This window comes from Pogoniulus pusillus, unplaced genomic scaffold (assembly GCF_015220805.1).
Source record: "Pogoniulus pusillus isolate bPogPus1 unplaced genomic scaffold, bPogPus1.pri scaffold_58_arrow_ctg1, whole genome shotgun sequence".
In the NCBI taxonomy this organism is placed as follows: domain Eukaryota; kingdom Metazoa; phylum Chordata; class Aves; order Piciformes; family Lybiidae; genus Pogoniulus; species Pogoniulus pusillus.
The window spans coordinates 376,755-401,419 of record NW_026974711.1 but is presented as its reverse complement, the minus strand read 5'-3'; the positions used below and the strand labels follow the sequence as shown (position 1 = coordinate 401,419).

At 59.5% G+C, this 24,665-nt stretch overlaps 2 protein-coding genes across 4 annotated transcripts in view; one reads left to right on the top strand and one right to left on the bottom strand.

Moving 5' to 3' along the window:
* Positions 1 to 1,239: 1,239 nt before the first annotated feature.
* LOC135174324 (thiol S-methyltransferase TMT1A-like) lies at positions 1,240 to 4,086 on the bottom strand. The gene is made up of 2 exons (XM_064141584.1): positions 2,371 to 4,086; positions 1,240 to 1,495 (listed from the first exon to the last, which is right to left on the bottom strand). The coding sequence occupies exons 1-2, from the start codon at positions 3,208 to 3,210 to the stop codon at positions 1,259 to 1,261; spliced, it is 1,077 nt and encodes a 358-aa protein (XP_063997654.1). The 5' UTR covers positions 3,211 to 4,086; the 3' UTR covers positions 1,240 to 1,258.
* Positions 4,087 to 4,352: 266 nt separating this feature from the next.
* SCN8A (sodium voltage-gated channel alpha subunit 8) overlaps positions 4,353 to 24,665 on the top strand; it is a 69,532-nt gene continuing 49,219 nt past the window's right edge. For 2 of the 3 annotated variants that reach the window (XM_064141575.1, XM_064141576.1), the window contains exons 1-4: positions 5,044 to 5,169; positions 15,924 to 16,259; positions 22,412 to 22,531; positions 24,424 to 24,512. In XM_064141575.1, the coding sequence (XP_063997645.1) occupies positions 15,978 to 16,259; positions 22,412 to 22,531; positions 24,424 to 24,512 (491 nt within the window). In that variant the 5' untranslated portion in view covers positions 5,044 to 5,169; positions 15,924 to 15,977. Of the gene's footprint in view, positions 4,860 to 5,043; positions 5,170 to 15,923; positions 16,260 to 22,411; positions 22,532 to 24,423; positions 24,513 to 24,665 lie in introns of those variants that run through there. The other variant, XM_064141577.1, reaches the window with a different exon arrangement.

The window sequence follows — 24,665 nt, the reverse complement described above, 5'->3', positions numbered from 1 at the left end:
GGGCAGCAGCAGCAGCAGCAGCAGCAGCGGCAGAGTCGATTAACCCCTGGAACCGAACTGCTGCGCTCCGGAGGAGCCCGGCGCAGGCTGAGGTCCCTCCTCAAAGCTTCACCGCGGAGCATCTCTTGAGCTGCCTCCTCCCTCTGCTGGCATCGCCGCGAATGCTACCCGGGGCGGCGTCGGAGCTGGGCTGGTAACCAACCCTGCCCTCAGACCTCCACCTGCTGGCAACTACACCAGAGAAGGGTCTGCACAGCGAGGGCCTGGAGGCATTCAGGGTCAGATTTGATGGGGAGCAACTTGCTCTAGTTGGAGGTGTCCCTGCTGATGCCAGGGGGTTGCACAGGGTGACTCTGCAGGGTCCCTTTCCTGCCTGCTGCGTTCGGTGCTGTCCAGACCTCTGTGCCGTTTGCCTCTGTTCCAGAGCTCTCTCCGGAAAGCCAATGAGCAAGGGGAAGAGTGAAGGAGCTGCAGGTGCTCAGGAAGCTCTCCAGACTTTTATTCTTGGTAGGCAGCTGCTACGGAGGGGCTGACTGAGCCAGCAGTGTGCACTCGCAGCCCGGAGAGCCAGCCAGATCCTGGGCTGCAGCAGCAGCAGTGTGGTCAGCAGGGCCAGGGAGGGGATTCTCCCTCTCTGCTCTGCTCTGCTCAGACCCCCACCTGGAGTACTGCATCCAGTTCTGGAGCCCCCATTACAGGAAGGATGTGGAGATGCTGGAGCGTGTCCAGAGAAGCTCTACTGGGGTGAGCAGAGGGCTGGAGCAGCTCTGCTGTGAGCACAGACTGAAAGAGTTGGGGCTGTGCAGGCTGGAGCAGAGGAGGCTCCCAGGTGACCTTCTTGTGGCCTGCCAGGAGCTGAAGGGGGCTCCAAAAAAGCTGGGGAGGGACTTTTGAGGCTGTGAGAGAGTGGCAGGAGTGGGGGGGATGGAGCAGAGCTGGAGGTGAAGAGAGTGAGGCTGGAGGTGAGGAGGAAGTTGTTGAGCAGGAGAGTGGTGAGAGGCTGGAATGGGTTGCCCAGGGAGGGGGTTGAGGCCCCATGGCTGGAGGTGTTTCAGGCCAGGCTGGGTGAGGCTGTGTGCAGCCTGCTGTAGGGTAGGATGTCCCTGGGCATGGCAGAGGGGGTTGGCACTGCCTGCTCCTTGTGGTCCCTTCCAACCCTGCCTAATTCTATGACTGCAAGGGCAGGATGCAAAACCTTCTGCAAAGCACCAAGGGAGCCCTGAAAGGAGCTGCTGAGTCTCAGGCTGCTCAGGGTCCTTTATTTTACTGCATACCCAATGATGTGGGGGCTGGTGGGGATCCAGCAGGGTGGGACATGGAAGTGCCTCAGGTTCAGTTCCGAGAAGTTGGTTTTCTCCAGCTCCTCCTGCGTCTCCCTGCTCAGGCAGCAGCCATCCCCAAAGTACTTCCAGAATGGGTCACAGACCTGTTGCCAAAAGTAGGTCCAACTGCAGTGGTCTGCAGCCACATGCTCCAAAAAGTAGAAAGCTCCACCCTGGAAACCAGTGCCATGGAAAAATAGATTAGAAGGACTTGCAGCCAGCAGGGGTTTGTCTCTGTCCTGGGTGATCTTGGCTAAACCACTTGAACTCAGACTGAGAGAGTTGGGGCTGTTCAGCCCAGAGCGAAGAAGGCTCCAGGGAGAGCTTAGAGCAGCATCCCAGGACCTGAAGGGGCTTCAGGAAAGATGGGGAAGGACTTTGGACAAGGGCTGGGAGTGCCAGGATGAGGGACAGTGGCTTTGAGCTGAGAGAAGGGAGGCTGAGAGTGGAGATGAAGAAGAAAGTCTTGAGAGTCAGAGTGGGGAACAGATTGCCCAGGGAGGCTGTGGCTGCCCCCTCCCTGGAGGTGTTCAAGGCCAGGCTGGACGAGGCCTTGAGCAATCTGGGCTGGTGGAGGTGCCCATGGTAGGGGGTTGGCACTGGCTGATCCCACAACCTCCCTGGGCAGCCTGTTCCAGCCCTCACCACCCTCTGAAGAAGTTCTTCCTCACCTCCAGTCTAGAGTTGCCCAGCTGCAGGTGCCAGGCTGCTCAGGCAGAGGAGCTGTGTCCCACTTGCCCGGGCAGTCAGCAGCAGCTTGCAGGTGCTCCAGACCTGCCTGTGTGGCAGTGCAGCAGTCATGGGACTGGGAAGGCAGAGAGGGAGCAGCTGAGCTGAGCTGAGCTGAGCTGAGCTGAGCTGAGCTGCTTCCTTCCTCTGCAGGTGAAGCAGCACAGGAGGACATTCCATGTGGGTGGGTAAGTGGCAGGAAGGTTGTTTTTCAGCTGCCTCTTGGCCTGGGGCAGCTGTTGGTGTTTATCCTCAATGTAGGTCATCACTCACAACTTCTCTTCTGGCTCCCCAGCTCCCTCCTGCTGCCCCAACTCACCTGCCTGAGCACTCGCAGCACCTCCTCCAGGACCCTCCTGATGCTGCTCACCGAGCACAGCACCAAGGTGCAGACCACCACGTCCATGCTGCCGTCTGCCACCTGGTGCAGGTCCTCACCAGAAGCCACCACCAAACGTTCCAGCTGGAGGTGCTGGTTCTGCAGGAGGTTCTTGAGGATGAACATCCTGAAGTTGGGGTTGGGGTCGGTGCAGGTCAGGCGGCAGCCTGCTGGGTAGAACTGGAAGTTGGTGCCAGTGCCTGTGCCAATCTCCAGCAACCTGAGCTGGCCTAAGGGCCCTGCAAATCTCCTTAAGCTGCTGAAGAGTTCCTGTTTCTGCTTGTAGACCTTGTGGTTGTAGACAGGAGCCACTTTGGCCATTACGTGCGGGAAGAGTCTCTTGTAGAAGGAGTCCCACAAGCCCAGGCAGGCCAGAGCGTGGATGGGCAAGAGGAGGAGCTGGAGGCAGCGCTGGAGGAGGAGGACGAGCAGCATCCCTGGAGCTGCCCGACCGCCGGGGCACGAACAACCCATCCCGTCGCAGCCGGTGCTATTGCTAGGGGCGCACCTGCCCGCGACTTGTCCGTCCCGTCCGTCTGTCTGTCCGTCCCGACGCTCTCTTAAAGCGGCAGCGCTGCGGTTGTGCAGAGCTGCTGAGGACACCTGAGCGGGGAGGGGACTTGAGCGGGGAGGGGACAGCCGGAGCAGGTTGGGTGTCAGGCATAAAGCCCTCTCCCTGGAGGTGTTCGAGGCCGGGCTGGATGAGAGCTGGGCTGGTGGGAGGTGTCCCTGCCCACGGCAGGGTGGGGTTGGAACCCTCGAAGGTCCCTTCCAACCCATTCCATGATCCTATCAATTCTCTTAGCTCTGCTCCCTGAGTTCTGGGCAGTTTTGTTCTCTCCCCAGCCCGAGCAAGTTGTGGGTTTTTTATCAGCCTTTTGGTCCCGACTCCAGGCAAACAAACCCACAGCTGGAGCTGCCTCGCAGGGCAGCTTCACCGACCATTCGCTGAGGATTCCCTCTCCATCTGGCTCGGGATAACAAACTCCACGGCTCCGACAGCTGGAGGATGGGAGCTGCCTTACAGGGCAGCTTCACTTGCCCATTTGCTGAGGATTCCCTCTCCACCTGGCTCGGGCTAACAAACTCCACGGCTCCGACAGCTGGAGGATGGAGGTGATTCTGCCTCAGGATCGCGTGTGGCACTTCCTTGGCTCTTCCCTGGCTTGTGGCAGGACCACTTGGGTTGATTTGGGAGCTCGGTTTTGTTTTGCTCACCCTCCGAGGGCAGTGACCTATTTATTTCTTGGAGCACTTTGCTTAACGCCACCTGATGCTAACTGTAATACCCCCCCCGGGGCCCCGCCGTGTCCTTGAAGTATTTCTGGTGCGTGCCCGCCCGGAGGGACCTCTGTGCCCACCCTTCCCAGCAGCTCCGAGGGTGCCCTAGTTGGAAGCCCGAGTGTGCCACTGCGTTTGATGATCCTAGCTTGGATTTGATGCATCTTTGGGGGCTTTTGATGCATCTTTGGGGGCTTTTCCAGCCAAAACGAACCCGGGGTTTTGCCACGGGTTGCTTCCAGCTCCCTTCACCAGGTGGAGAAGGTCTTTTTTTCCTTGTCTTACGTGGCTTAACTGTGGTGTTTGGACACTTAGTCTGTGTTTGGGGGACGCTGTCCTGTTCCTCAGCAGTTTGTTATCCCTGGATCTCTCCCCCCCCCATATTTCAGCCCTTCCACTTCTTTCACGTTGGCAGTGGCGGAACTGTGAGCTCTGGGCGAGGGCTTGGACTCGGTGATCTCAAAGGTCTCTCCCAACCTCAACAGATCTATCAGGGATTGCCTTGATGAATTCATTAAGGTTTCAGCTACGTGCAGAGCTGGAGCCTCGTTGACACGAGGGGACTCTGACCGGTTCCACAGCCCCAGCTCGGCTCCGCGGGAGGGGGTTGGGGAGTGGGGGTGGGGTTGGATTTTGTGTTCAAACTTTCCCCAGCCGTTCTGACAGTTCTGCCACGCTAAAGAGAAGAGAAGAAAGAAGGAAAAGCGCCTGGCTGGTGCCGAGTGTTCCCTTTGCTGGGTCGCTGACAGCCGCCGCCGCTCACACCGGGCTGCGGAAGGGGCGGGAGGGGGCTGTTTTGCGGGAGTTTTGCCCTCGTTTCTCGCGTCCGTGCCGCACGGACAGCGGCTGGGAGCACTGCGGAGCGCTGGGCTCAGCGCAGCTGGGCTGCGGGACCTGCCGATGGCTCCTCCCGAGGCGCCCTTGCCCCGTCCCCAACCCGCGCAGCACCCAGCCGCGGGAGCTCTGCTCTCCGAGCGGCTCCGCGGGACTCTCCCCCACCCGCGCCGCGCCGGTTGCCGGTACCGCGGGAGAAAGCTGATGCCGAGAGCTGTGCTGCCGGTACCGGCTGGGCAGGCCCCGCTGCTCCTCCCCGAACACAACCCCCGGCGTGGTCCTGTCGGGGGACACCTTTCCGTCCGCCTCCCTAGGTAGGGCTGCGCTCCGCGGGATGCTCCTCGGGGTTGGGATGTTCTCAGCTCCTTTCCTGGCTCCTACCGGTGCGGACGGGAGTTTTGCCACGCTCCCTAAGCCGGTTACCGGCAGGCAGCGGCGGGGCGGGGGCCGGCACGTCGCGGGGGGCGGGCAGGCAGGGGATGGGGGGGGGGGGGGGGGGGGAGGGAGGGGGGGGGCAGCGCAGGCAGCGCACCAAGATGGCGACAACCGCAGTTCCTCCTGCAGCTCCCCCACCTCCGCAGTCCGGCAGCGCCTTGCGGGAGACGCGTTAGTGCAGCCGCCACCGTAAGTGACAGCCCCGGCGCGGGGGGTGCCTGGGGTGCCTCTGCCTTTGCTCCCCGCATTGTTTTAGTTATTATTTTGGGGGGTAAATTCACCTCCCCCCCCCCCCCCCCCCCTCCCTCCACCTCTCCTCCCCTCCCCTGCTCTCCGCTCTCCGCGCACTCTTCCCCCGGCCCCCCCCTCGGGCGGGGGCTTTGCCGCAGAGCGATTTTCCGGCAGCCCTGGGAGCGATCTCTGGTGCAACCTGGAGCTGGCTCTGGGCTTGGGGAGGGGTGGGGGACGGACAGGGAGAGACCCCTGCCCCAAATCTGCCTGCGAGGACGGAGTGCCCCGGGAGCCTTTCCTCTCTGCGTCCCTCAGAGGAGGCTTGGCCCCGAAGGATGCCCCCGCTCAGGGAGGGGGTACGGAGGTGCCCCTGGCTTCTCTCCGCGCCCTAGCAGAAGCTGCGGTCCCTGGGGCTCCCGAGGCAGCCCCTGCCCCAGGTGGGGGAAGGTCCGGACAGCCTCCTGCCCCTCGTTCTCGCCTGCTCCCCTTCCCCCCAGCCCCGCGGCCAAGGAGGGGAGGATTCGGCAGCCCTCCCGCCGGCTCTGCGGCCTCGGGGTCAGCCTGCCCCCGGCTGGGAGGCTGCTGCTGGGAGGGGGGGGGGCACCTCCCTCTACACCCACCCTCAGGCTGGAGCAGCGGGAGGTTCTCTTTGGGCCTCCGTCTCTATCCATCCCGCAGCCCGGGGAGTCCTTCTCCCAGGCCCCTAAATTCGGGGCTGTGCTCTTTGTCTGCATTACGGAGAGGAGAAGGGTACCGGAGTTCTGCTCGGCATCCCTTCCCCCCTCAGCCCTCGCCGCAGAGCTGCTGCCAGCCCTCCGCCACCTCCCCGCATTTCTCCTACTGCTGGGCGCCCTGAGCCTCCTGCTGCCGGGGAGGGGGAGAAGTTGGAGGGACAGAGTTTTGTTGGGGGGGGAGGAAGGGGAAAGATTCGTGGGGCAGCCTTGAGGCTCCAGCCTGACCCAGATGTAGGCACCGCGGTTCGTGCTCTTGCTTCCTCCCAGCGTGCAGGCTGCGGAGGGGAGCGATGAGGGCAGCTTTATTTTCCCCTTCCCGAGGAGAGGGAACTGCACCTTCGCAAGCTGCTTTTTTTTTCATCCCCTCCCCCCCCTCCCCACCTTTCCCTACCGAAAATCTGGGTGCCTGCTTCCCCTCTGCCCCCTCCCCCTTTCTGGTGCAAATTCTGCCCAGCTGATGTGGGGGTGGGGAAGCTGGAAGGGAGCTCCACAGCAGTGGCTGCAGATGAGGCGAGGTAAAGTCTGAAAGTCTGCCGGGAAAGGGAGCGGGAGAGAGCAGAAAGCCTGAGCCTGAGGGCGGCCACGGCTGGAGCTGGACTGCTGCAAGGGGCCGGGGAGGCGTTTCGGGGAGGGGTCTCAGGTGTGGTAGGTTCCTCGGCTGCTGCCTTTCCGTGTGTGCCGTGTCCTAGGGCATCGCTGTGGGGTCGGGAGCAGCTGAGGGGTTGCTGTGTGTGGCTGTGGAACCTGGGCCTGGTAACACTGCAGCATTCCACCCGCGATGGGAAGCCACCACCCCCTCCGGCCTCCTTTCACGCGGGGGAAGGCTTCATTCTGAGGATCCAGGGGTCTGATTGTCCACTCCTGATGGTGTCTTTTGAGGCAAAAGAGGGAAGGAAGCATCAGATCCGTGGGGTTCTCGTGGGTGATGGCTGCCAGGCTTGCCTGGCACGGTGGGGGCCTGGAAATATCCTTGCACAGGAGTGCTTAGGTCCTTGTGGCTGTGGTGGATGCTCTTCCAAAAAGGCACCGGGATGCAGGACAGGTGGTGCGGGGGAGGTACCCCTCGGCGGGGGTGTGCGGGAGGTACCCCTCGGTGGGGGTGTGCGGGAGGTACCCCTCGGTGGGGGTGTGCGGGAGGTACCCCTCGGCGGGGGTGTGCGGGAGGTACCCCTCGGTGGGGGTGTGCGGGAGGTACCCCTCGGCGGGGGTGTGCGGGAGGTACCCCTCGGCGGGGGTGTGCGGGATCTACCCTCGGCAGGGGTGTGCGGGAGGTACCCTCGGTGGTTCCCCCTTCCCCCAGCGGCTCTGGGGGCGAGTTGCGCTCGGCATTGCTCCTTGTTTTTCTGTAAGAGGGGCCTGGGGCCGGGGCCGGTGTTACCGGTGTCAGTGGGGCCGGTGTCGGTGGGGCTGGGGCCGGTGTTACCGGTGCCGGTGTCGGTGGGGTCGGTGTTACCGGTGTCGGTGGGGATGGGGCCGGTGTTACCGGTGCCGGTGTCGGTGGGGTCGGTGTTACCGGTGCCGGTGTCGGTGGGGTCGGTGTCACCGGGGCCGGTGTCGCCGGTGCGGCCCCGGCGGGCGGTGCTGAAGCGGACAGCTCCTGGGCCCCGCGTCCGCTCCTGCCCTCCCGCAGCCTGGGTTCCTCCTTCCCCGCTCGTCGCCGCCGGTGGGCTCTGGCCGTTTCTCGGGGTCAGGCAGCTGCTGTGGCTGCTCGCAGGCGGTAAATAGCTGCCGGTGCTGCCGAGCGGCGGGAGAGGCATTGGCGCACCTCGGAGCGGTAACGGAGCCGTGCTCCGTAATGCAGAGACCTGTCCAAGGACCTGTCCAAGGACCTGTGTGGCCTCTGCGAGCTCCACGAGTTGTGTTTCCCACCTGCCGTGTGTGCAGCAAAGGCTCCGTTCCGAGCTTTGGGGCTGTTTACATCCCAAAGGTGGCTGAAGGACCACCCGAGCCTCTGCCGCCTCTTCCAGCACTCCCGGGGGTCCCTCGCCCTGCTTGAGGGGACCTGGACCAGTTGCAAGCCGTTGAAGCAGTTATGTAAGCTGCCACGTGTGGCATGGCTGGATCCTGGGGTGGATGCTGTAGGGCTTGGTGGAGCTGTGAGTGTTTGGTGAGCAGAGGTGCAGAGCTGGGCAGGGCAGGGACTGCTTGTGCAGGAAGCTGAGCATGGATGCACTTTGCTTGCCAGGACGTAAAGGGTGGCTAGCAGGAGGGTGGAGAATGCCTTTATGCATAGGGAAAGGGTGAAGGGGTGGTGGGGACAAGTTACTGCTGGGGAAGTTCCCATTGGAATCCAGGAGAAAACCTCCATGAGCACAGCCAGAGACTGGAATCACCTCCTGAGGGAAGTGGTGGATTCCTCTACCCTGGGCAGCTTTAGGGCTTGTCTTGCCAGGGTGCTGGGCCAGCTCATTTCCACTCCACATCACCCAGAAAGGTTGAAGCAGGTGAGCCCTGGGGGGTCCCTTCCCAGCTGGCATTCTGGGATTCTCAGTTTAAGGAGGTAAAACCCAAACCAAACATCAACCAAAGTCAGCAGTGAGTGCAGATGAAGCAGCTTGAAGATCTCCATCGTGGCATTGCCTTCCCCCTGCTGCTGTCTGCTTGCCTGGTTGGCTTTGGTGTTTTCACTGGAAGGACCTGCTGAGCCTTTCCATCTCCACTGGTTCTGCCTCCTCCTCCTCCTCTTCAATGGCTGGAGGGAGTGTGGTGGCCCTGGGCCGTGTGTGTGGGCCTGGCCAAACGATTTCCATTCACTATTGATCACCTCCTCCCCAAGTGCCTGCAGTGCCCATTGGCAGCCACCAGCACCCTGGGATCAATACCTGAGCCTTGCGTGCACAGAAGTGGTTTGGATTAGAGAAGGTAAAATAACAAAACAGAAGTACCTGAACTGAGAACAGGCAGGAAGAGCTCAGAGCAGACTTCCAGTACCTGGAGGAACTGCAGCAGAGCTGGGAAGGGAGTGCCAGGATGAGGGATTGATGCTGGAAGAGAGGAGAGTGAGAGTGGAGATGGGGAAGAAGTACTTTGGAGTGAGGGTGCTGAGGCTCTGGCACAGGCTGCCCAGGGAGGCTGTGGCTGCCTTCTCCCTGGAGGTGCTCAAGGCCAGGCTGGAAGAGATCTTGAGCAGCTGAGCCTAGCTGAGGTGTCCCTGCCTGTGGGGGGGAGTTGGAGCAGATGAGCTCTGAGGTCCTTTCCAACCTGAGCCATGCTGTGACTCTGAGGGGGGAGATGCTGCTTGCTTGGGATCAGACACTCCTGCTGCTTGCTTGGGATCAGACACTCCTGCTGCTTGCTTGGGATCAGACACTCCTGCTGCTTGCTTGGGATCAGACACTCCTGCTGCTTGCTTGGGATCAGACACTCCTGCTGCTTGCTTGGGATCAGAAGCTCCTGCTGCTTCTTGGGGCCAACTCTGCAGTATTTACCTCTCCTTGGTCTCAGAAATGGTGATTCTGGCATTGGGTTTTGAGGAAGGCTGCTTGGAAAACAGCAATTGGAGCTCCCCACACCAAAAGCTTCTGTAGCTGTCCCCAGAGCTTCACCTTCACTCATTTTCTCCTCGTGGCTGAGGGCATGGCCAGGCATAAACTAAATTGTTTTATAACTAATGCTAGGTGAGAAAATTGTTCTTTTGAAGTCAGGAATGATAAAAAAGTGCCTTTATTTCCAGGCCTGGTGAACTCCCAGAGGGTCTGTGGAAGTCTAAGAGGTGTCTGCTCAAAATCATTAAGCCTCAGACTGCTTCAGAGGAGCCAACTCTTAACTAGAGGAGCTTGGGAAAAGGGTTGTGAAGGTTCAGAGCTGGGTCCTGACCCTTAGGCCATGTGTGGGTTTCATCAGCCTTAGTGCTGTGATGTGGCTGCAGTGACTCACAGGTCCTTCAGCTGTGTTGCACCTGGGTGGGAAAGTACCCTGGGAAGGTGAGGTTGGACACCAAAAGTTGCTCTTCCAGGGATGCTTCCAGCAGGAGGTGAACTTTTCATTGACTGTCTGAGAGACCAGGGGCAGGAGGGCAGTGTGAGGCCAGCTGGGAGTAGCTGGCATGCAGGGAGAGAGATTTTTGTCTGCATGATAAGAAGAGATCATAGAATGGCTCAAGTTGGGAAGGAGCTCAGAGCTGATCCACTCTGTCCTCCTGCCGTGGGCAGGGACTTCTCTCAGCTAAACTCAGCTGCTTGAGGCCTCATCCACCCTAGCCCTGAGCATCTCCCAGGCAGGAGGCAGCCACAGCCTCCCTGGGCAGCCTGTGCCAGGCTCTCACCACTCTCTTGCTGCAGAACTTCTTCCTCAGCTCCACTCTCACCCTGCTCTGCCTCAGCTCCAAACCATTCCCCCTTGGCCTGGCTCAGACCTCCTCATGCTGAGTCCTTCTGCAGCCTTCCTTCAGGATCCCTTCAGGCACAGGCAGGCAGCTCTGAGGTCCCCCTGGAGCCTTCTCCTCTCCAGGCTGAGCCCCTCCAGCTCCCCCCAACCTATCCCCACAGCAGGGCTGCTCCAGCCCACCTGGCTCCAGCTTCCCTTAAGGTAGCTGCAGACAGCAATGAGCTCTGCCCTGAGCCTCCTCTCCTCCAGGCTGCCCCCCCCCCCAGCTCCCTCAGCCTCCCCTCATGTCCAAGGGCTCTCTCTTGGAGCAACTGGGAGACAAGCTGGGAGTGACTGCATCTTGCAAATTAATAACTGAGGAACTGTATTAAAGCAAAGATATTGCCTCAAAAGTGCATTTTTAATTCATTTTGACAAACAGCTTGAATAATTGATTAGGACATTTCATAATGTGCCAGCAAATGGACTGCTGGGAACCTTCCTGAGCATCCTTGCACAGCATTTCCTCCTGCTGGGAAGTCTTTGAGGAGGGACCTGTGGGACAATCCCCAATGTGGCCCCAGAAGCTTCTGTGCAGCAGGCTCCAGGTGCCTGGGACAAGGTCCTGGCTGCCTAAAGTCTCCTCTCTGAGGTCCCTCCCAACCTGAGCCATGCCATGCTGAAGGGACTGAGGAAAGCCTTTCTGGTGCTCAAATCACTCCAAGACCTTCCCAAGTCCTTTTTGTCTGCTTTTGGACTTCTGTGCTCAAGCCTCAGCACTTCCAACCAGCATCAGCAGTGCTGGACAAGGACCAGAGGGTCCTACCAGCCTGGGGAGTTGCCCAGTGACAGCTCTGCCCCAGGCAGGCAGCTGAGTTCCCTGTGGGATGCATCCTGGAGCCCTCTGCTCCCCTCCGAGGAGAATTACCTGCACCAACTCTCCCACTGCCTGCACCAACTCTGCCATTTCCTGCACCAACTCTCCCACTGCCTGCACCAACTCTCCCACTGCCTGCACCAACTCTCCCACTGCCTGCACCAACTCTCCCATTGCCTGCACCAACTCTCCCATTGCCTGCACCAACTCTCCCACTGCCTGCACCAACTCTCCCACTGCCTGCACCAACTCTCCCACTGCCTGCACCAACTCTCCCATTGCCTGCACCAACTCTCCCATTGCCTGCACCAACTCTCCCACTGCCTGCACCAACTCTCCCACTGCCTGCACCAACTCTCCCACTGCCTGCACCAACTCTCCCATTGCCTGCACCAGTGGTTCTCATGAGCAGGGACTGAGCCACCCAGCTCTGGCAGGACAGCTCCTGGTGGGACAAAGCTGTGCTGCTCTGGGCGTGGAGAGGCTTCTGTTGGAGCCAGGGGGAGGCAGGTACAGGTGGCCCGTGGGGAGAGTCACAGTGGCTGTGAGCAGCATCCCTTTGGCCACTGATTTCCAGGTGACCCTGGGCAAATTCTCTTCCCTTTCTGTATTCCTCTTTGGAGCAGAGGAGTTGGGTACTGGGGCAGAGGAAGAGTTGGTGGCTGAGACAGAGGAGGAGCAGCTGTTGGTGGCTGGGGCAGAGGAGGAGCAGTTGGTGACTGGGGCAGAGGAAGAGTTGGTGGCTGGGGCAGAGGAGGAGCAGCTGTTGGAGGCTGAGGCAGAGGAGGAGCAGCTGTTGGTGTCTGGAGCAGAGGAGGAGCAGCTGTTGGTGGCTGGGGCAGAGGAGGAGCAGTTGGTGGAGGCTGGGGCAGAGGAGGAGCAGCTGTTGGAGGCTGAGGTGAAGGAGGAGCAGCTGTTGGTGGCAGGGGCAGAGGAGGAGCAGCTGTTGGTGGCTGGGGCAGAGGAGGAGCAGTCGGTGGAGGCTGGGGCAGAGCAGTTGGCTGTCTCCAGCTGCTGGGCTGTGACTCCACCCAGGCATTCATTTCTGCCTTCATTTCTTTCCTTCTTTTCCCTTTCCCCCTCTTTCTCTCGTGCTGTGTCCCTGAGCTACTTTGGTTTCTAAATCCAGAGCTGCCAGCTCTATCTGTGCCACTCAATTAGTGCCCAGCCCCTCGGAGCTGCACAGGACCTGGGGAGTTTGGGGCTGAAATGCAAATGCTGCAGGAAGAGAACAAAGGAAATTTCCCTTCACATCAGCAGACCCTTCCGTGGTGTTTCCAGAGCTGATGTGGCCAAGGTCTTGCCTCTTCCCTTCCCCTCTTTGAGCCTTTGTTGGTGTCCCTCCAGAGGTACCTGGGCAAGGCTGTGTGAAGAGCCCAGCCCAGGCTGTGCTCCGCAGTTACATAAGGAGGGAGATCTCCAGATAAAAGCCGAGATGGAGACCATGTGGAAGCTCTCCTGGTGCAGCTTGGGAGCTCCATGTGCAGCACTGAAGCAGTTGCAAGGAGAATCCTGACCTGCCTCGGAAGGGCTCTGCAGGGATGTTGGATGAGGCTCTGAGCAGCTGAGCCTGGCTGAGAGGTTCCCTGCCCGTGGAGGGGAGGTTGGAGGAGATGAGCTCTGAGGTCCCTTCCAACCTGAGCCATTCTGGGAGGCTGTGTCCTGGCTTTTGGAAGTGCCCCAGGCACTACAGAACCACAGAAGGTGTTGAGGTTGGAAGAGACCTTGGGGAGGATCCAGTCCAACCACTCACCCAGAGCTCACAACCCACCACTGCTGCTCAGCACCACTGAACCACAGCCCTCAGCACCACATCCACGCAGCTGCTGGGATGAGGACTCCACCACCAGCCTGGGCCAGAGCCTGAGAGCCCTTTCTGGGAAGAAATTTTTCCTGATCCAAGAGGCTGTTGCCTCTTATCCTGTCCCTGAGGCCAGGGCTGGGATCTTCAGGCATTCCCACAACCAGGATTCTGCCACCCCTGTGCTGGTTGTTGAGGGAGTCCCCTGCAGTCCACAGCAAGTTGTGGTGCTCAGTTTTGGGCTGTGCCCAGAGGCTGGCAAGCACATCCCAGCTCATCCCTCTGGATGTGAGCACTCCTCCTGCCTTCTGCAAGCTCTTCCCACGTGGGCACAGAGTGGTCCTCAAAGCTGAGGGCTGCAGATGTCCTTGGTGGCTGAAACCACAATGGAAGAGTGCCACAGGCAGGGACAGCTCCACTGGACCAGGTTATTCAAGGCCTCATCCAGCCTGGGTCCTGTGTGACCTTCTCCAGGTGGCCTTGGCATGGGGCTTGGACTGGATGATCTGCAGAGGTCCCTCCCAGCCCCTGCTCTGCTGTGCTGAGAGTTGTAATGGTTCACTCCTGTAGTTTCCAAGGGCTTGGGAAGTCTTTCCTCTTCCAGAGATCCCAAAGGCTTCTCAGATGCTTTGGTGCTGGCCTCAGGATGATCTTTTCCCCTTCACTTAAGGGACCTTATGCAGCTTTTGGATCCCTTCCCTGCTGTCCCTGTGGATGCTTTGCCTTTCCTCCTGCACTCATTCCTGCCTTGGTGCTTGGGTTCCTCCCTGAAGGGCCAAGCCCTGGCAGGGTGAGGTTGCATTGCAGCTTGCAGCACTGCAGTGCTGTTGCATCAGTGCAGGGCTTCTGTAATCCCTCTCCTCTCTTGGCCTCCTCCTGGAGTGTGAAAAGCTCGAGGAGGTACCAGGGGCTCAGGGATGCAAGGGTCTGCTTGTTGCTGCTTCCCAGGAGAGAGCTTGGCAAGAGGGACCAAAGCTGCAGAGGGTTTGTAGGTGTTTGGGTTCTGCTGGGCAGGAAGGGGAGGAGCTGGGTGGGAGGGCAGGGAAATGCTGCCCAAGGGCCCTGCTGCTTTGCACAGTGGAAGTCCTGTGAGGGCCTTCTGAGCTCTGCCTCTGGACATCCTCCACTTCTCTTTGTTGTGGGGAGCTGCACATTGCTTGGAGTCCTGGAATGGCTCAGGCTGGAAGGGACCTCAGGGGTCCTCTGCTCCAACCTCCTGCCATGGGCAGGGGCAGGCACTGGCACAGCCTGCCCAGAGAGGTGGCAGAGTCCTCGTCCCTGGAGGTGTGCAAGAAATGTGTGGCCTTGACCACTTGGGGACATGGTTTGGTGGCCATGGTGGTTGGGTTTGGTAGCCATGGTGGTTGGGTTGGGTGGCTGCGCTGGTTGATTTGGTAGCTATACTGATTGGGTTGGATGGCCATGGTGGTTGGGTTGGTAGCCATGCTGGTTAGGTTGGATGGCCACTCTGGTTGGTTTGATAGCCACACTGGTTGGGTTGGATGGCCATGCTGGTTGGGTTAGTATCCATGCTGTTTGGTTTGGTAGCCATCCTTGTTGAGTTGGTATCCATGGTGGTTGGGTTGGATGGCCATGCTGGTTGGTTTGGTAGCCATGCTGATTGGGTTGGTAGCCATGCTGGTTGGGTGGCTGTGGTGGTTGTGTTGGGTAGCCACACTGGTTGGTTTGATAGCCACACTGGTTGGGTTGGATGATCATGCTGGTTGCTTTGGTAGCTGTGCTGGTTGAGTGGCTATGGTGGTTGAGTTTGGTAGCCATGCTGGTTGGTTTGGTAGCCACAGTGGTTGGGTTGGATGGCCATGGTGGTTGGGTTGGGTAGCCATGCTGGCTGAGTAGCTGCACTGGTTGGGTTGGTAGCCACACTGGTTGGATTGGGTAGCCATGGTGGTTGCATTGGATGGCCATGCTGGTTGCTTGGGTGGTTGTGCTGATTGGGTGGCAGTGCTGGTGGGGTTGGGTAGCCATGGTGGTTGCATTGGATGGCCATGCTGGTCACTTGGATGGCCGTGCTGGTTGGGTGGCCATGCTGGTTGGGTCTAGTAGCCATGCTGGTTGAGTAGCCACACTGGTTGGGTTGGTAGCCACGGTGGTTGGGTTGGGTAGCCACGGTGGTTGCATTGGATGGCCATGCTGGTTGCTTGGGTGGCTGTGCTGATTGGGTGGCCATGCTGGTTGGGTTTGGTAGCCATGCTGGTTGAGTAACCACACTGGTTGGGTTGGGTAGCCACGGCGGTTAGGTTTGGTAGCCACACCAGAGGGATTGTGGTTGGACTCCATGACGTCAAAGACCTCCTCCAGCCTCAGCGATCCTCTGCCCCTCAACCCAAGCCCACCTCTAACCCCTTGTGCCGCTGCCCTCTCCCCTCGCCGCTGCCCTCTCCCCTCGCCGCTGCCCTCGCCCCTGCCCTCTCCCCTCGCCGCTGCCCTCTCCCTTCGCCGCTGCCCTCTCCCTTCGCCGCTGCCCTCTCCCTTCGCCGCTGCCCTCTCCCTTCGCCGCTGCCCTCTCCCTTCGCCTCTGCCCTCGCCGCTGCCCTCTGCCCTCGCCGCTGCCCTCTGCCCTCGCCGCTGCCCTCTCCCTTCGCCGCTGCCCTCTGCCCTCGCCGCTGCCCTCTGCCCTCGCCGCTGCCCTCTCCCCTCGCCGCTGCCCTCTCCCTTCGCCGCTGCCCTCTGCCCTCGCCGCTGCCCTCTCCCTTCGCCGCTGCCCTCTCCCTTCGCCTCTGCCCTTGCCCCTGCCCTCTGCCCTCGCCCCTGCCCTCTCCCTTCGCCGCTGCCCTCTCCCTTCGCCGCTGCCCTCTCCCTTCGCCGCTGCCCTCTCCCTTCGCCGCTGCCCTCTCCCTTCGCCGCTGCCCTCTCCCCTCGCCCCTGCCCTCTCCCCTCGCCCCTGCCCTCTCCCCTCTCCCCTGCCCTCTCCCCTCGCCGCTGCCCTCTCCCCGCGCCGCTCCTGACCCTGCGCTGCTCTTTCTCCTCCCCGCAGAGCTGACCTGCCAGGGCTGCAGCACCAGGACCGAAGCTGCTGCAGGATGAAAAGATGGCAGCGAGGCTGCTCGCACCACCAGGCCCCGACAGTTTTAAACCCTTCACTCCGGAGTCCTTGGCCAACATCGAGAAACACATCGCGGAGCTGAAGAAGAAGCAGAAGCAGCGCCCCAAGCAGGACAGCAGCCACAGGGACGACGATGAGGACAGCAAACCAAAACCCAACAGCGACCTGGAGGCTGGGAAGAATTTGCCTTTCATCTACGGGGACATCCCCAAAGGCCTGGTTGCTGTACCCCTGGAGGACTTTGACCCTTATTATATGACCCAGAAAGTGAGTCCGTGAGAAAGGAGCTCCTCCCCCCCCCAAAAAAAACCACCAAAGCAGGTTTCTACCTCGCAGGTTTGGGTCTGGTTGGAGTAGAAGATGAAGTAGTTGGAAGTTGGGGCTGGGGCTGGGGTTGGTGGCTTTGGGTTGTTGGAGCTCTTCTGGGGTTTTGGGGAGGTTGATCTCAGGAAGCGTGGATAGAGGGTAGGGGAATGAGGTCTGGGCACTGAGGTGGTGCCAACCTGCACCCAGCTGCAGTGGCTGCTGGCTCAAGCAGGGCTGTTCTGTGCCCGCTTTGTGCCCATGGAGCTGAGGGGCCACTGCCTAAGGGACCTCTGGGCCATGCTCTTGCTGGCAGTGCTGGCAGTGGGCACAGCCTGGAGTGTTGGGCAAAGGCTGCTTGGTTGTCTCAATGATCCATCAGGAGCAGGAGGCAAAGGGAAGCAGCTTTGGCCCCGTCAGGCTCCCAGCACAAAGCTGTTCACCAGTCTCCCATTTGGGGAGGGGAAGAAGCCATATTCCAGCTGGGAAAGCATCCCCAGGGAAAGAAGCCACATTCCAGCTGGGAAAGCATCCCCAGGTCTGCAGGAGGCAGCTGCACCTTCCTGCCACCTGAGTGCTGGCAGAGCTGCAAACTCTGCTCCGAGCTGGAGCAGCTGCAGCTTGCAGTGGAAGGTTCTGGAGATGGGAGCCAAACTCCCCCCAGTCCTGCCAGCCTCAAGCCCTCCTGTTCCTGCTCTTCCCACAGCAGCAGGAGAACATTTTCCTGCCTCCCCCACTCCAGGCTGGGGCTGGCTCAGGTCTCTGCTGCTGCTGCTGCTCTGCTGCTCCCTGACCTCCCACCGTGAATTCCTTTTGGAGGGCCATTAACAAAGCTCTTCCCTCAGTCTCCAGGAACTGGGAATCTGTGTGAGCCAGGGGAAGTTTTCCAAGAGTTGGGGTTGGTTTGGGGGTTGTTTCCTCCCCCCCTCCCAGCCCAGCCTTTGCCAGGAGGTTTTGCACCAGAGAGCTTTGCTGTTGCAGCTGCAGCATGCAGAGGACACAGAGGTTGCCTCTCCTCGGGGGAGGTCGAAGTGATCTTGGCTTGGCTAAGCAAACTGAAACTGCATTTTTGGTGGAGAAGCTGAACCTGCCCTGGCCTGGCACCTGATCTGTGCAGGAGCAGTGTGCCCTAGAGCCATGGCACAGGGAGGGGCTCAGGAGCCCCAGGTTCAGAGCCCTGCAGGCAGGGATCCCTCCCACCAGCACAGCTTGCTCAAGGTCTCATCCAGCCTGGTCCTGAACACCTCCAGGGAGGTTGTGGAGCTCAGAAGCACAGAATCTCTGATCACATCCTGTGCTTCTATGCTCCACAACCTCCCTGGGCAACCTGTGCCAGGGTCTCCCCACCCTCACTCTCAACAATTCCTTCCTCCTCTCCACTCTCAGGCTCCCTTCTCCCAGCTCAAAGCCTTTGTCCCTTGTCCTGCCACTCTCATCCCTCCCCAGCACTCCTGGAGCCCCTTCGGGCACTGCAGGGCTGCTCTAAGGTCTCTTTGGTGCCTTCTCCTCTCCCAGCTGAGCTCTTGCTGTGAGTCTCACACTTGCCACAGCACAAGCTAAAGGTTCTCCTGCCATGGCTCCATCTAGAAGGCAGGAAAAGGTCCCTGGATATTCTGGGAGCTGAGGAGGGTTGATCCCAGTGGAGAAGCCAAAGCCTGCAGCTGTAGGAGACTCCACACCCACCAGGGTCTCACTCAGGCTGGAGGGGACTGTCACAGGTCACCTATAGCTTGCAGATGAGCACCTGAGGATCTCCCCAGGCTGTGCCTGCCCAGTGCAGTGACTTGCAGCTTCCTCCAGTCACATGCAGGCCTTGGAAATGGGCCCTCGGGTCTGGAATGTCACCTTGGCTGCGTGGGCCAGGGACAAGCACAGGGATGGGAGGAAGCAGCTTTGCAGGAGGCGCATCTGGCTCCAGCGTGTGCTGCAGGGAGCCTGCACCGATGGCTTCTGCAGGGACTGGGTGGCCACCAGTGGGCTGTGGACTTCAGTGGGGTGCCTGGAGCAGAGTGGAGAAGCAGGATGGTCTCCACCACCTCCCTTGGCAGCCTCTTCCCAGTGCCTGACCACTACTGCAGGGCAGAAATTGTTCCTTGTGGCCAACTTGAACCTCTCCTGGGGCAACTCCAGGCCATTTCCTCTCCTCCTATCACCTCATACTGAGGAGCAGAGCCCAACCCCTCCGGGCTTCAGCCTCCTTGTGGGGAGCTCTAGAGGACAATGAGGTCTCCTCTCAGCCTCCTCTTCAGCCTGAGCACCCCTAGCTCCCTCAGCTGCTCCTCCCCAGCCATCTTCTCCAGACCCTTCCCCAGCTTGGCTGCCCTTCTCTGGACTTGCTCCAGCCCCTCAGTGTCCTTCTTGGAGTGAGGGGCCCAAAGCTGACCCCAGCAAGTGCCCACTGCTGGCTCCTGTCCAGCTTGTCCCCCACCAGCACCCCTAAGTCCTTCTCCCCAGTGCTGCTCTCAACCTCATCACCCCCAGCCTGGGCTGAGCGTGAGGATTGTCCTGCCCCAGCTGCAGGACCCTCCTGGAACCTGATGAGGTTCACCTGGACCTGCTTCTGCAGCTTGTCCAGGTCCCTCTGGATGCCATCCTGTCCCTCTGGCACAGTGGGCACTCAGCTGGCTTCTGAGGCTCCCAGACAGCTCTCAGAGAAGAGAATGGGCAGAGCCTTTCTCTCACCACCCAGCCCAGAGCTCTCAGAGTTCCAGCAGCCTTCATCTCCAGAGGATGCCTGCAGAGAGCCCTTCCCAGGTACCACTTTCTCTGGTGAGTTTTGAGCTTCACCTCAGCAGATCTTAAAAGGGCTTAAGGATGTTCTTGGACTTGACCCAGGCAACGTTTTAGGAGCCTGCAGCCATTTTGGGATTGAATTTTAATGTCAGCAGCATAAAGAAAACACTAAGAGAAGGTTTCCAGCTGCCAAACTCTTCTTGGCCTCTCTGCTCTCTTCCTGTTGACAGGACCAAGAGGAGGTTCACTTGGGGTTTGCTGAGATGCATGGAGCAGCAGAGCTGGGAGCCATGAGGATGGATGGGCAGGAGTGGGATGGGCTCAGCTCAGCTGGGCTGTGCTGGGCAGCCCACTTAGGATGGGCTCTGGAGACTGGAATAGGAGCAAGGAGCATTGAGGTCTGAAAGGAGAAAGCTGGGCAGGGCGTGGGGCAGAAACCAGGGAGCTGCTGTGTGGGAGCTCATGGGACTGTGGAAGGGTTTGAGTTGGAAGAGACCTTAAAGAGCAGCCAGTGCCAACCCCCTGCCATGGGCAGAGACACCTCCCCCAGCCCAGGTTGCTCAAGACCTCATCCAACCTGGCCCTGGGTATCTCCAGGATTAAGCTGTCCACAGCTCCTCTGGGCAACCTGTGCCAGTGGCCACCATCACAGTGCAGAACTTCCTCCTGATGGCCAATGCCAACCTCCTCTGCTCCAGTTCAAACCCAGCTGCTCCTCAGCCTGTCCCAGCTCCATCCTCATGACCTCCACTCTGCAGCTCTTGCTGAGCACTGAGGATCATAGAATCACAGAATGTCAGGGGCTGGGAGGGACCTGCAAAGCTCATCTGGTCCAGCCCCACCCTGCCAGGGCAGGACCCCCCAGAGCAGATCACATAGGAACACATCCAGATGGTTCTTGAACCTCTCTGGGGAGGGAGACTCCACAACCCCCCTGGGCAGCCTGTTCCAGGGCTCTGCCACTCTCAAAGGATTCTTCCTCAGGTGCACAAGGAACCTCCTGTGCCTCCACTGCCACCCATTGCCTCTTGGCCTGAGGGCACCTCCTCTCAGTCCTCTCTTTGCCAGCCTCATCCTGTGCCCACCCAATGCCCATCAAAGCAGTGGCTTTCAGCTGGCAGAGGGGAGATGGAGGCTGGAGAGGAGGAAGAAATCCTTTAGAGTGAGGGTGGGCAGACACTGGCACAGGCTGCCCAGGGAGGCTGTGGCTGCCCTCTCCCTGGAGGTGTCCAAGGCCAATTTGGATGAGACCTTAAGCAACCTGGGCTGGTGAGAGGTGTCCTTGCCATGGCAGGGAGGGTGGCACTGGCTGATCCTTAGAGGTCTCTTCCAACCCCAACCCATTCCCTGATCTGTTGGCCAGTGGGAGAAGATGAAAACCCAACCTGTGAGTCTGGGAGGCTGTGTGGGGGTGAGGGAGGCAGAGGCAGCTGGGGCTCAGCATCAGGTGCCCCTGGGAGGCTTTGTGGGGGTGAGGAGGGCAGAGGCAGCTGGGGCTCAGCATCAGGTGCCCCTGGGAGGCTTTGTGGGGGTGAGGAGGGCAGAGGCAGCTGGGGCTCAGCATCAGGTGCCCCTGGGAGGCTTTGTGGGGGTGAGGGGGGCAGAGGCAGCTGGGGCTCAGCATCAGGTGCCCCTGGGAGGCTTTGTGGGGGTGAGGGGGGCAGAGGCAGCTGGGGCTCAGCATCAGGTGCCCCTGGCCTCTGTCACCTGCAGCTTGGAAACACTCGAGAGGCTTTGAGAGCAGCTCTGGGTGCCAGGGTGAGCCTGGGCATCGATTCCTGATGCTGCCGTTTAAGAGCTGCCCCAGGGGCTGCCTTCGAAGTGCTTGTGCTGGGAGGTGAGGCTCAGGCTCTGCTAACTAATCCTCCTCCCCCCCTGCTCAACCACAACCTGCTTTTGATTTCCCTCTCCGATAATTTACTGCTCAATGGTCTCGTTTAGCCAAATGAGCTCAAAGACTTTGTTGTACTAGGAGGGAAATGACAAATTCCCCAGGAGTGAGTCTCCTGGGGAGGCACAGCGGCTGCCTTGGCAGCCAGCCCTGGTGGATTCCCTTCTGCTGGGCTCCGGGAGGCTCGGGGCTGTGCCAAGTGGTGGGCTGGTGCCGGGAGCCAGTCCCTGCTTCGCTCCATCCCTGGCAGCATCCTGGGTCCACCCTGCCCTGCTGCTGCTGCTGCAGCATCCTGAAGGGGCTGAGGGCTGGGGAAATGATGTCGGGAAGGGGATTTGGCTCCCCAGAGGGCACAGCCTGGCACCTTCGCCTGCCAGAGGAGGGCTCGGGGTACTGCCTGGGCTGGGGTTAAGGCAGGCAGGGCTCTCATTTCGCCTCCCGTCTGGCTGCTGTCATCCTCCTGGGGTGGGTCTCAGGGAGGTATTGGGCAGCAGGGAGAGGAAAGAGCAGAGCTGGGAATGGAGGGGAGGGATTGGATCCTCCTGGTGGGTAGGAGATTCCCGGGGATGGAGGGGAGGGATTGGATCCTCCTGGTGGGTAGGAGATTCCCGGGGATGAAGGGGAGGGATTGGATCCTCCTGGTGGGTAGGAGATTCCCGGGGATGAAGGGGAGGGATTGGATCCTCCTGGTGGGTAGGAGATTCCCGGGGATGAAGGGGAGGGATTGGATCCTCCTGGTGGGTAGGAGATTCCTAGGGAGGGATTCCTTGTGGAAAGGAGTTTCCTGGGGATGGAGGGGAGGGGTTCCTCGTGGGTAGGAGATTCGTGCCACAGGTTCTCGATAGAGCTCAGCCCCTCGACGTGGCACTGATTAGAGGGCAGCAGCTGCCCGCAGGGGGTTGGTGCCTCAGGGGGCTGCAGAGCCTCCCCTACGGGCACAGGCTGGCGGAGCTGGAGCTGTGCAGCCTGGAGAGGAGAAGGCTCTAGAGAGAGCTCAGAGCAGCCTCCCAGCACCTGAAGAACCTCCAGGAGAGCTGGAGAAGGACTTGGGACAAGGGCTGGGAGTGAGAAAGGAGATGAGATCCGGGCTTAGCTGCCAGTCCTGCTCCTGAACCTGTGGCCCTGAGCTGCTGTGGGCCAGAGAGAGTTGTGCCTCTGCCCGGTGGAGATGTGAGCTCTCGGGAGGGAGCTTTGGCTCCTTCTCTAGCAGCTGCCTGCTGCCAAGTGGCTGCTCTGGAGCTGCCCTCCTGCTGCCCTGCTCGCTGCGGTGGTGCTCAGGGCAGGCTCCCAGAGGAGCAGAAACTGCCGGGGGTGGGGGTGGGGGTGGCGAGGAAGGGATGGGAGATGCCAAAGGAAGGAGGGGAGATGCCAAGGGAGGGAGGGGAGATGCCAGGGGGTCGCTTGTCTGTGCAGAGCTCCTGCTTTGATCTTCATGTCCTTAACTCTTTCTCTCTCTCTCTCTCTTTTTCTTTCTCCCTTTGTTTCTCCTCAGACCTTTGTAGTACTAAACAGAGGGAAAACTCTCTTCCGATTTAGTGCCACTCCTGCCTTGTACATTTTAAGTCCTTTTAACCTGTTTAGAAGAATAGCAATTAAAATTTTGATACATTCATATCCTTTTTAACTACTGCTGAGCTCTCTTAGCCCTTGGGTGCTCAGGCCACAAACCTCTCCAGCTGTTCCCTTCTGCCTTGCTTCCAAAAGTGGCTGCAGAGTTGCATCCCCCCCCCCCGGGGGTGAGGGGGAAAAGGTTGAGTTGGCCTCAGGGCAGGCAGAGAAAGTTGCAGTTTTGGGGAGGAGGAAGCAGGGCACAGGCAGTCCTGGTTGCTTCTGTTCTGGTTGCCCTGCTCAATTCTACCTTCCTGTGCCCAGGCATGGATCAGGTTTGGGACAGCCCTGATTGAAAAGTTGTGTTTGATGTTGGGAGGATGGAGTTGAGCTTTGCCTGGCTGCTGAAAGGAGGTGGAAAGAACAGAAGCCAGTAGCTGGAGAAGGAGCCAAAGATGCCTCCTGTGCAATTAGACATTCGTTTAATGCTCTTAGGGCAGCTCTCAAGCTTCCTCCTAATGGCAAAGCTCTCCCCAAAGGTTCCAGTGCAGGGCTTTGGGCAGCTCAGACAGCTCCAGAAGCATCAGCTGCAGATGAGAAGAGCCCCAGGCAGCCAGCAGTGAGCTGCTGTGCTCTGCTGATTGATTTCTTTCTGCTCAGGAAGTGACTCTGAAGCACTCAGCTCTTGCTTTAGAGGCTGCTCTGTGCTGGCTTCCTGCATCTCATGTGCAGAAAAAGCTTTTCCATCTTTCCAGAGGCAGAAGCTTTGGCTTCTGTGTTAGTCCTGATGTCTTCCCACCCTTTTGGATGCTGCTGGGATGCAGCTGGGAGGTGCAGAGCTGTCAGAGTGAGACCAAGATGCTGGCAGTGGGTCCTGGGCCTTGACACAGCTCTGGCTCTGACCTGGGTTTTACCATTCTGCTAACAAGCAGCAGCTAAAATCCACTCCAAGCTCCAGTGCTGAGCTGCTGCTGTCCCTGCAGCACTCCTGGAGCCACTCAGTGCAGCACCTTCCACCTGCAGCCGTCCTGAGCACACAGAGGAGGGAGCCCAGGTGCTGGGGAAGGCTTTCTCCAAGCTAAACCCTCAGCTGCTGCCCTCTTGCCTGGGTTCTGAGGGCACTGATGGGCTGCAGCTCCCCAGGGAGGCATTTCCATATGGGCAACTGCTTCTGGGATGATGAAGGGATGCTGGAAAGCATCAAACCCATTGAAAGGTGCCCTAGAGGTGCCACAAACCCACTGGAAGGTGCCCTAAAGATGCCAAAACTCACTGAAAGGTGCCCTAGAGATGCCACAAACCCGTTGAAAGGTGCCACAAACCCACTGAGAGGTGCCATAAACCCATTGAGAGGTGCCCTAAAGATGCCCAAATCCATTGAAAGGTGCCCTGAAGGTGCCAAAACCCACTGGAAGGTGCCCTAGAGGTGCCACAAACCCACTGAAAGGTGCCCTAAAGATGCCAAAATCTATTGAAAGGTGCCCCAGAGGTGCCACAAACCCACTGAAAGGTGCCCTAGAGGTGCCAAATCCCCATTGAAAGGTGCCAAAACCCACTGAAAGGTGCCCTAAAGATGCCAAAACCCACTGAAAGGTGCCCTAAAGATGCCAAAACCCACTGAAAGGTGCCCTAGAGGTGCCAAATCCCCATTGAAAGGTGCCAAAACCCACTGAAAGGTGCCCTAAAGATGCCAAAACCCACTGAAAGGTGCCCCAGAGGTGCCACAAAACCACTGGAAGGTACTCCAGAGGTGCCACACAAACTCTTACCTTGCTCCTGCTTCTGCTGGCTGGGAGCATCCTGCCTCTTCCTCGCAGTCTGGAGCCATCAGGCTGGGACCCGGTGGGGTTTAGAGCAGCGAAGTGGTCTGGAGGGAGCCAAAAGGTGCTGGAGGGAGCCAAAAGGTGCTGGCAGGAGCCACCTTCGTGTCCCTTTGATCCTTGACTCGGCCCTACAGTATTTAGCATGATCATTATGTGCACTATTTTGACCAACTGCGTGTTCATGACTTTTAGTAACCCACCTGAATGGTCGAAGAATGTGGAGTAAGTAAAACCCTTTTGTGTTGCCTTTGCGACCCTCCCCGCGGTGCTTTTTGTTTCGGTTGAGAGGTTTGGGGTTGTTTTTTTTTCCCTCTCCCCTTTCCCTCCCCCCTCCCCCCACCCCCTCTTAGCATGAAGCCACTTTTGCATCCGCTG

Coding starts and splice junctions, on each gene's coding strand:
- LOC135174324 (XM_064141584.1), bottom strand. CDS start 3,210: ATGGGTTGGAAGGGACCTTCGAGGGTTCCAACCCCACCCTGCCGTGGG. Junction 1,496..2,370: donor TGCTGCGAGTGCTCAGGCAG/GTGAGTTGGGGC, acceptor ACTGGTTTCCAG/GGTGGAGCTTTCTACTTTTT.